Source organism: Triticum urartu, chromosome 2A (assembly GCF_056163025.1).
Source record: "Triticum urartu cultivar PI428250 chromosome 2A, HENAU_Tu73, whole genome shotgun sequence".
Lineage (NCBI taxonomy): Eukaryota > Viridiplantae > Streptophyta > Magnoliopsida > Poales > Poaceae > Triticum > Triticum urartu.
Window position 1 is genome coordinate 610,790,431 of NC_141874.1, and position 10,575 is coordinate 610,801,005.

General features: G+C 47.7%; 1 protein-coding gene and 1 pseudogene across 2 annotated transcripts; both read left to right on the top strand.

Annotated features, from left to right (window-relative positions):
* The first annotated feature begins 391 nt into the window (after positions 1–391).
* LOC125539175 (disease resistance protein RPS2-like) lies at positions 392–7,434 on the top strand (annotated as a pseudogene). Its single transcript, XR_015617105.1, has 2 exons — positions 392–1,301; positions 4,788–7,434. The product of XR_015617105.1 is annotated as a disease resistance protein RPS2-like (transcript).
* LOC147986211 (uncharacterized) lies at positions 1,310–4,778 on the top strand. Its single transcript, XM_087544550.1, has one exon. The coding sequence runs from the start codon at positions 2,610–2,612 to the stop codon at positions 3,207–3,209; it is 600 nt and encodes a 199-aa protein (XP_087400676.1). The 5' UTR covers positions 1,310–2,609; the 3' UTR covers positions 3,210–4,778.
* Positions 7,435–10,575: the final 3,141 nt, after the last annotated feature.

Consider the following 10,575-nt stretch of genomic DNA (forward strand, 5'->3'; position numbering starts at 1 on the left):
GCTGTGGCCAAGATACATGATAAGCCACAAGCAAGTACATGACTAGATTCACTAAAGGAATAGTCGAATCACATGAGCATATACCCTCTGATAAAGGAAATAGTAGTATTTAGTAATGTTCATTGTTGGAAAAGTCAAATCGTTGTCTACGCTCTAACCTAACCATCAAATTTTTATCAATAAAGCAGCAGGCATGATGCGTGTACATGCCATCTCTGTCTGATGTGAGAAGTAGCATCTTCTGTTGACCTAAGGTATTGATACTCTAGAAACGTTTTAAAGCATTTCTTCAAAGGTAATACATAAAAAACAGAAAATTGGAAGCTTACAGGCTGCTATTAGTTGACGAAGGGGCCATCATGTACCTTAATTAAAAGAAACTAGCCCCTGTGCTCCGTTCTAATCCAAGCCACTATGTAGATTCCAGGAAGCTGCACGGGGCGGTCTTTTCTACATTATGCCCCGTCATAGCTAATAGATTAGCCCTCTTAAATAGGAAGTGTCCAAACTGGATTGAGATAGAGAGAAAATAGGAAGTTTATGGAAGTACAAGAGAGAGAAAGAGAGTTTTGTACTATATGTTCCATAGCATTTTTTTTCCTTTCTTGAACTATTGAGCTGGATCCTGATATCCATACAATTCCTCACAGAACACCCCCATTTACATGGCTGATCCTAGCATGATGATTTGTGCAGCCCTGCAGCCTGTGTGTGGCTTCATCAATAACACAGGGGCACCAGCAGCTACTGCAAGACGTTTCTCATCTTTCGTTTGCATCAAGCGCAACCGGAGAGCCCTTACGAAAGCCATTGAAGACCTACAAGCTGTAGAGAAGGTGGTTCAAGAACAAGTTAGCGTTGAAACCAACCAGCTCAACAAGTGCGATCCTCGAGTCGAATTATGGCTGAGCAGGGTCGATGGAGGCCTCGTCCCAATTGATGCCATCGAACAAGAGTGTGACCAACTCATGCAATACTCTTGCTTCTGTAGCTCTTCCCTAAGCCTTGGGAAACGCTATCGTCTTGGCAAGCGTGTTCTTGAGATTCTGGAGGATCTTCGTGGGCTAATTGAGGAAGGGAATCAATTCAAGGTATTCGGAAGCAAGCCTTTGCCAGCTTTGGTTGAGGATCAACCAAGGATAGGAGCCCTTGGCATCAAGCCTGTGCTGAAGAATCTCTGGGAATTTTTCAACAGCAGCAATGTGGGCATCATTGGAATTTGGGGTCCAGGAGGGGTTGGGAAAACAACCCTCCTCAACACCTTCAACAATGAACTCAAGGAGTGGGGCACCGATTACCAGGTACATAACTATGATACATTGCCTAGATGAACATTTAGATGAGATTTGTTATATGCTTCCAGACAAACTTAAAATGAACACAGTAACAAAAGTTAATGTACGCCTTTGAGTCTATTTCTTTACAGTAGATTGGAATTAATATAAAACCTTCCATTTAAAATGTTTTCAACTAAACTTCAAGTAAAAGTGTACAAATCGAGCTTTTGTCCAGAAGTGCGTATGCATTTGCTATAAAATCCTACAACATCAAATTTCTCAGTTCACTAATTATGTGCATACATCTAACCACTTAAAGATACACTGCAGTTTCATCTGATGGATATTATATATTTCTCCAAATATTTCGCAACCAAGATAAATAACTTATTTTCATTTCTCTATATATGCATTAATTATAATTTTTATGGTTTTCATAGAAATAAAAGGTAGTATCGATCCTTTGTTTACAGTGGCATTAATTAGATAAAAGGAAGAAAATTTTCAGAGTAATTTGAATTTAAACACGTGTTCTGAAAATATTGAATGTATACAGCAAAAAATACGAAGTGAAAAAAAACACCCTTTTTCCAGAACCCCACATATTTAACTATGTTCTTCTTTCCCAGAAATTTGGATTAGTGTACATTCTCTGATATCACAGAGTCAAAAATTCACAATGTTTTACCTTGCCTGACTGCATTTCTCGCGTGCATATTTCTGAAGTTACTATAGTTAATTGAATAAAGAATAGAACTGCTTCCCTTGCTCAGATAGATTGGAATCAACACAAGCAGAACATCTCCCTTGCTCATATTAGTATGTCCCAGTTATTTTGTTAATAAGTGGGCTTTTACATCAGTCCGGCAATGAACAAGAAAAATATGAGTGAACATTCTCTCACAATGCGAACAGGAGTGAGAGCATAAGCACGTCACTAGGCAACCTATCAATTTGATTTGATTTTTGGAGCGTTTATGTTATGGCCGGTTTAGCTAGGCCCGGACAATCTTAGCCCACAAGTTATCTTAGGTTAATTCTTATGCAAGTTATCTTAGGTTAATTCTTATGCAAGTTATCTAGGTTATAAATATAGGCTGTAAGACTCTTTTGGAATTAAGCAATAAGAATATTATTATCCCTATTGCCCGGCTCCCAGAGGAGCCGGAACCCTAGCCGCCACCGCCATCTCCCTCCGACGCGACGGCGCCCAGCCGCCGGCACGCCCGATCATCGCCCCGTCCCGCTCCATCCTTCCCCTACAACCTCCGGAGCAGGTCCGGTAGGACCCCTGGTTCTACCAATTTGGTATCCAGAGACTTGGGTTCGATCATGTCTTCATCAACACCATCGCCGCCGCTGCCCGTCTCCACCTCCGTGCCGATGACCACCGTGCCGATGACGTCCACCCCGATGACCATCGCCGGGGCCTCCACGCTATCGGGCCCAGTCACCGCCGTGGGCTCCTCACCACCGCCGGCCCCCATCACTTCCGCGCCGCCACCAGCCGCCGTCTTCACGCCGGAACAGATGACCAGCATGCTGCAGCAGCTCGTGACGGCCGTCCAAGGGCTCCACATGAACCAGTACCACCAGTACATGGCAGGAGCGTACGGCCTTCCGCCGGCTGCGCCGATCACCACCTACGGCCACCCTGCGCCGTGGCTGTTCCCAGGCGCACCCGCAGGCGGCGGCCCCCCGCTATTGCCGTTCCAGACGGGGAACTCCAGTGGGCCACCACCAGCCGCCGCGGGCCTGTGGCATCTGCCGCCGCCACCATCGATGGCGCCCCTCTGGCACCTGCAGCAGTTGCCGTTCCCGGCAGCCGCTGCCCCCGTCCAGCCCCCGCTGCTGCCGCTGCAACCACCGGCGCCGCCCCTGCCCAGCTCGGGGGCACCCTCGCCAACCGGCCTCCCGATCCATCAGGTTTGATTACCGCCCTCCCCGTCGCCACTCCCAGCATGGGCGGCTGGGTCTTCGCCATCGCCGGTCTACACCACGGCCCCCGAACAGCCGACTCCGTTCCCGCAGTTCGGTGGGCCATCCGGTTCCGCCAGTCCCTACCCGGAGTACTCCGACCAGGCGCCACCCGCCTCGCTGCTCCGCTCCTCTGAGCCAGCTCGACACGTCGCTCCGACTCAGACACCGCCGCGGTTCGTCAAGATCGACTTCGCCACCTATGACGGCACGGAGGACCCCCTCAACTGGCTCAACCAGTGCGACCAGTTCTTTCGTGGGCAGCGCACCCTCGCATTGGAGCGTACCTGGCTCGCCTCGTACCACCTCCGCGGTGCGGCACACACCCGGTATTACGCCCTCGAGCAGGACGAGGGCGCCATGCCCCCGTGGGAGCGCTTCCGCAAGCTCTGCCTCCTTCGCTTTGGGCCTCTGGTTCGCGGGAGCCGCCTGGCGGAGCTCGTCCGCCTTCCCTTCACCTCCATGGTGCAGGACTACGCCGACCGTTTCCAGGCCCTGGCATGCCATGCGTCGGGTGTGACGGCGCAGCAGTGGGCCGACCTCTTTGTCGGTGGACTTCCGGATCACATCCGCGTGGACGAGGAGCTCCGGGGACCCCAGGATCTCCAGTCGGCCATGTGCTACGCCCGCGCGTTCGAGCGCCGCATGGTGGCCATCCAACAGGAATCACCATCCCGGACCGCTGGGTCGCTACCCGGGCCGGATTCCGCGTAGGGTCGGCCTGCGCAAGCTTCTGCGGCACCCCTCGCCGCGACCGCGGTGCGCCCGTTCCGCCGGCTCACCTCAGCCGAGCTACTCGAGCGTTGCCGCCAAGGGTTGTGCTTCAACTGCGACGAGCCCTACACGCCCGGCCATGCCTGCCCGCGACTCTTCTACCTGGAGGTTGCAGACTACATTCCGGAGGACGCCGTCGCCGCCGACCTGGCCGCCCCAGCTGTCGAGAAGGTGTTTGACGCTAGTTGATCGCCTCGAGGAGTTCCGAAAGTGCTTCCCCACCTTACAGCTCGAGGACGAGCTGTTTGTGCAGACGGGGAGAAGTGTTATGGCCGGTTTAGCTAGGCCCACCGGGCAATCTTAGCCCACAAGTTATCTTAGGTTAATTCTTATGCAAGTTATCTTAGGTTAATTCTTATGCAAGTTATCTAGGTTATAAATATAGGCTGTAAGACTCTTTTTTGAATTAAGCAATAAGAATATTATTATCCCTATTCTGGGAGCCGGAACCCTAGCCGCCGCCATCTCCCTCCGACGCGACAGCGCCCAGCCGCCGGCGCGCCCGATCATCGCCCCGTCCCGCTCCATGCTTCCCCTACAACCTCCGGAGCAGGTCCGGTAGGACCCCTGGTTCTACCAGTTTAGCAGTCATAGAATGATTAACTTACCTATACTCCCACTGCAACAATTTTTTTTTACCTACACTTGATAAATTATTCACAAGTCAGAAGATTGACTGCATGCGGATCCACAACTTATTTTTTTCATACATGTTTACTGGATCATTATATTTCTACTGATTCAAATTGACTTCGTTAGGTGGTAATCATGATTGAAGTGTCCAACTCTGGAAATCTAAATATAGCAGCCATCCAGCGCATGATTACAGACCGCCTTGGCTTGCCTTGGAATGACACAGAGACAGTGCAAACTCGTGCCAGATTCTTGGCAAAAGCACTGGGAAGAAAGAAATTTATCATTTTACTGGATGATGTCCGGAACAAATTCAAATTAGAAGATGTCGGGATCCCAGCCCCAGATTCTGAAATCAAAAGCAAGTTGATTCTTACCTCACGTGATGAGGATGTTTGCTATCAAATGGGAGCACACCAGAGTTTGATCAAGATGGAGTACCTAGAGAAGGAGTCAGCGTGGGAGCTCTTCCAAAACAATTTGAGCACTAATGCCATTGCAGCCATTGAGTCTCCTGCCCCTAATGTTGTACGAGAGCATGCTGAAGCAATTGTCCAGAGCTGTGGTGGTTTGCCACTTGCACTCAAGGTAATAGGGAGGGCCGTTGCTGGACTAACAGAACCCGAGGATTGGAGCCTGGCGGTGCAAGCAACCAAGGATGACATAAAGGACTTGCATGGAGTACCAGAAATGTTCCATAAATTGAAATACAGTTACGATAAGTTGATCAAGCAACAACAACGGTGTTTCCTGTACTGCACCCTTTTTCCAGAATATGGTTCAATCAGAAAAGATAAGCTTGTGGAGTACTGGATGGCAGATGGGTTGATACCTCAGGACCCCAAGAAAGGCCATCGTATAATCCGTAGCCTGTTGTCAGCATGCTTGTTAGAGAGTTGCAAATCTGACTCTTCGAAGGTCAAAATGCACCACATTATTCGCCATCTGGGGATTTCCCTTGCAGTGCGGGAAAATATTATTGTGAAGGCTGGAATGAGTTTGGAGAGGGCTCCATCAGAGAGGGAGTGGCAAGCAGCAAGAAGGATATCACTCATGTTTAATGACATAAGGGACCTTTGTATCTCACATGAGTGCAGGAATCTAGTAACTTTGCTAGTTCAGCATAATCCTAATTTGGAAAGGCTCAGTCCAACAATCTTCAAATTCATGCCTTCCTTGAGGGTCCTTGATCTTTCACACACCAGCATCACAACTCTTCCACCCTGTGAAACATTGTCCAAGCTTAAGTATCTCAATTTGTCCCACACATGCATTGAGAGGCTTCCTGAGGAGTTTTGGGTGCTCAAAGAACTAACCCATTTAGATTTAAGTGTTACCAAGGCCCTTAAAGAGACATTTGACAATTGTTCCAATCTACACAAGCTAAGGGTCCTAAACCTCTTCCGAAGCAACTATGGGATTCGTGATGTCAATGATCTGAACATTGATTCCCTAAAAGAACTTGAGTTCCTTGGTATCACAATTTATGCCGAGGATGTGTTAAAGAAGTTGACCAAGACACATCCGCTGGCATAGTCGACACAGCGCCTTAGCCTCAAACACTGCGATCAAATGCAGTCGATCCAAATATCAGACTTCACACATATGGTGCAACTTGGAGAGCTCTATGTTGAATCATGTCCTGACTTGAAACAGCTTATTGCTGACTCTGACAAGCGAAGATCTTGTCTGCAAGTGCTTACCCTTGCTGAACTTCCTGCTCTAGAAACAGTTCTTATTGGATCTTCGCCTCATCACTTTCGGAACCTCCTAGAAATTACAATCTCCCACTGCCAAAAATTGCACGATGTTACCTGGGTTCTGAAGCTGGAGTCACTTGAGAAGCTTTCTATCTATCACTGTCATGAATTAGAGCAAGTTGTTGAAGAAACAACCGACGAGGTGGAAAGCAAGAGTTCGGGAATTGAACAGGGTAGTACTCAGAGATGCAGGAGAAAAAATGGTTTCTCTGAAGAACAAGAGATACATGGTATGGTAGATGACGCATGGAATGAATATGCCAAATATTACCAGAATATGACCAGGAGTGGGCGGATCAATGGAACAGAGCACCATGCAGACTTCCCAAAACTGAGATCATTGGTACTAACTGACCTACCAAAGCTGAGAAGGGTATGCATCCCAAGAGACTTTCCATGTCTTGAAAGTATTAGGGTGGAGAACTGCCCGAATCTGAAAACAATTCCATTGGGTAAGACATATGATTGCCAGAGACTAAATAGGATTTGTGGATCATATGCCTGGTGGGAAAATCTAGAATGGGGTTGCAAGGACATAATGGAGAGCAAGTATTTCATTCCCATCCAAGACAAAGACTAGCACAATCACTGCAACATGATGAAACAATACGCATTGCTGATATATTATGTTTACCTCAGAGTATGATGAATGTTCTGCATTAGCTTCAATTTCATCTGCCACACTCAAGCATAAGCAACAATATTCGCTTCCTCAATCAACCTCTTGGGCGGCCTAGGATCCCTCCTAGGCCTGTGAAGATCCCCTGCAATAGGTCAATCTATGTATATATTAATTACATTTATACGTTCAGGTTCGTAAATAAGTGGCTTTGTATTAGCCTATCTGTATTATATTATGTTCATGATGTAAATACCAATCTATTAGTTCCATCTGTTAATTACACTTATACAATGTTCAGATTCACAAACAAGTGACTGTTGTACAAGCCTATCTGTATTCTGTACATACAAACCAAACTGTATAAAGCTATATATTGTGCATAGATTGTATTTTCAGTTTTTCACAGAGCATATCCTTTAAATGCCTACGCCCAAATAGCAGTACAGTTAGCTCATACCTGATTGACTTTCCTTCCATGGTCATGCTTATAGCATACCAGAGGGACCCAATTCTGCAGCTGCACTTGCTTAGTTTGCCACGCAACACCTCCCAAAGAAGCAACGAAATATCAGTCTCCAGATTCACCATATATTCTTTTGAACAAAAAGTCACAAGGCTCAAAGCTAACCCGGCTTCAAGAAGATGATTGCTATATGCGTAGCAAAACCGGTCAAAGCGTGCAACGGTACAAAGATCACAAACACGATGGATGACTCCCTGCCGTTGAGAACATTAAGTGTCCACTCACGCATTTCATCGAACACCTTGCACCCGTAGACATGGCGGAGATCAGTTCTTTCTCGTGGAAACCCTCCGCGGGTACAGCCCAGAAACCCTGAATACTCCTGCAGGCCCCATCTGACCAAAGGTCGCTCTCTCCTTGGGCTTGCACTGGGCAGCAACCTGCCGGCCAGGCAAAGTGCATTGCTGCTCCGGGTACGCCTGCGGGGAGGCAGCCATTGAAGTTGAAGCACGTCGAACCTTGGTGAATCGTGAGTATTACTAGCTCACTCCGTGTGCCGAAAGGCAATGGATGACACTCACGTCGAGCCTGCGATGGTGTGCCTCCGGGTCTTTGCTCGCGCTTCTGCACCTCCGGCCTCCCGTAAGGAGGCAAAGGAGGGAAGGTCACTCCCCAACCTTTTTTTTAGGGTAACTAGGGAATTTATTCAAGGTTCAAAGCCGGAGCGATACAAGCAATGTTTGGCAAGGTCTCTGGCCACAAACGACGACCAGAGGGAAACGCTGAAGCCGCCTTAGCAATGGCGTGAGCTTTCAAGTTTGCTTCCCTACACTCATAACAAAAACTAATGTTTACAAAGTCATTCATAGACTCCTTTATTTTATCTATAACCAAAGAATATGAAGATAGTGTCCTTCCATGGATATCCGTCACTACCTGCATGCAATCTGAAGCTATGATCGCATGTGTGACGTTTAAGTCTCGCGCCAGAGCAAGAGTCTCGCTGCATGCATGTGCTTCAAGACTTGTTGGATCAACCAGGCCTACAAACGTGACTGCTGATGTGCCCAAATATTTGCCATCTTTGTCCCTGCATATCGCTGCAGCCGCCCCTGTCTTGCCGTTGTGGGATATGGCCCCATCAACATTAATTTTTACTGCATCAGCGCCCGGTGCGATCCACTTATGAACTCGCTGCACAGGAGCTCTAGTATTGGATGCTGGCTTCAAAGCTGTGGCTATATTCAGATCCTCCAGATAGCGATTTATAAAACACATAATGGACAGAGGGCTTTGATATTCATCATCATGTATGGCTCTTCTCCTCGCCCACCAAATAGCCCATATTGATATAAGAACCCTCGCTAGATCATTCTGGTTCATTGTTTCAAACAACCAGAAAAGCCACAACCTTGCGTCTTCCGACCGATTGGATAGCAAGACCTCGACAATCTCCTCGTCTCCCAAAGCCCACACGCACCGCGCCATTCGGCACTCGAAAAGGGAGTGCCTCCAAGAGTCAGACTCCGCACCGCATAAGGAGCACGCCGGAGTGGTTGCCATATTCCGCTGGTGCCGCATTGCTCCTATAGGTAAGGACATATGTGAAAGTCGCCAAACAAAAACACTTACCTTGGACGGGACCTTTGTCTTCCAAAGGAGCGACCAAGACTTCTTCTCCCGTATCAAGTTAGAGTGTCCCGCCCTATGCTCCAACTAGTCCTCTCTTTGGTGTTTTATACCACTAATCATCCTGTATGCTGATCGAACGGAGAAGGAGCCCCTCAGCTCATAGTGCCATGCCCAAAAGTCTGGTTGCACCCTTGTACTCAAAGGAATGTTTAAGATCACGTCCCCATCAGGCGCAATGAAGTGCTCATTAATTACTTGTCTGTTCCATGACCGTGTCACAGGATCAATCAGCTCGGAGACCATTTGTGGTGGGTTTGGTGTGATAGGGCAGATTGGTCTGAGCTTATAGTCCCGTGGTAGCCAATTGTCGTTCCAAATATGTGTTTCTGCACCTGTCCCAATTCTCCTTATTATTCCTAGTTCCAGAATATCTCTCCCTTCCGGTAAAGACCTCCAAACTTGGGACGGGTGAGCCCCTAGAGTTGCTTGCAGAATGTCCGTGTTGGGATAGTATCTGGCCTTTAAAACCCTTGCACTTAGGGTGTCCGGCTCCTGAAGCAATCTCCACACTTGCCTTGCCAGCAAAGCAAGATTAAAAAGTTCAATGTCCCGGAACCCCATCCCTCCCATGTGCTTTGGCTTGCACATAGTTCTCCAGGATACCCACGCCGACTTCCTCTGGCCTTCCTTGCTACCCCATCAAAATTTTCGGAGTAGCCCATTGATATGTTCACACAGCCCGCGAGGTAGTTTGAAACATGCCATAGAATAGGTTGGAATGGACTGGGCAACTAATTTTATCAGTACCTCCTTCCCACCCGCAGACAGACACTTTTCCATCCAACCCTGGATATGCTTCCAAATTCTATATTTCAAGTATCTAAAACATCCCTCTTTTTCTTTCCCAACATCAGTTGGTAGACCCAAATATTTTTCCGACAAAGCCTCATTGTGCACATCAAGTAGATTTTTAAGTTCCAATCTAACTTGCTCCGGGACCCATTTGCTAAAATAAATAGAGGACTTGTCAGTGTTTATGCGTTGTCCGGACGCATCACAATAAATTTTCAGAATGTCCCTTACCCTTCCAGCTGTGTCACTCGTGGCATCAAATAACAAGAGACTATCATCCGCGAACAGTAGGTGATTTACAGAAGGAGCCATGGGAGCAACCTGGATGCCTCCCACTCCACTGTCCTGCGCTTTAAGTAAACAAGAAAGCTCTTCTATTGCAAGCAGAAATAAATAGGGAGAGATCGGATCTCCTTGTCGTAGTCCTCTAGATGGTGTAAACTCCTCCATACCGCCTCCATTAAAGAGAACTGAAAATGAAATATAAGAGACGCACCTCATAACAGTGTTAGTAAAGCGAGGGCTGATTCCCAACTTGAGCATCACTTCCTTCAAATAAGCCCACTCTAATCTGTCATATGCCTT

Coding starts and splice junctions, on each gene's coding strand:
- LOC147986211 (XM_087544550.1), top strand. CDS start 2,610: ATGTCTTCATCAACACCATCGCCGCCGCTGCCCGTCTCCACCTCCGTG.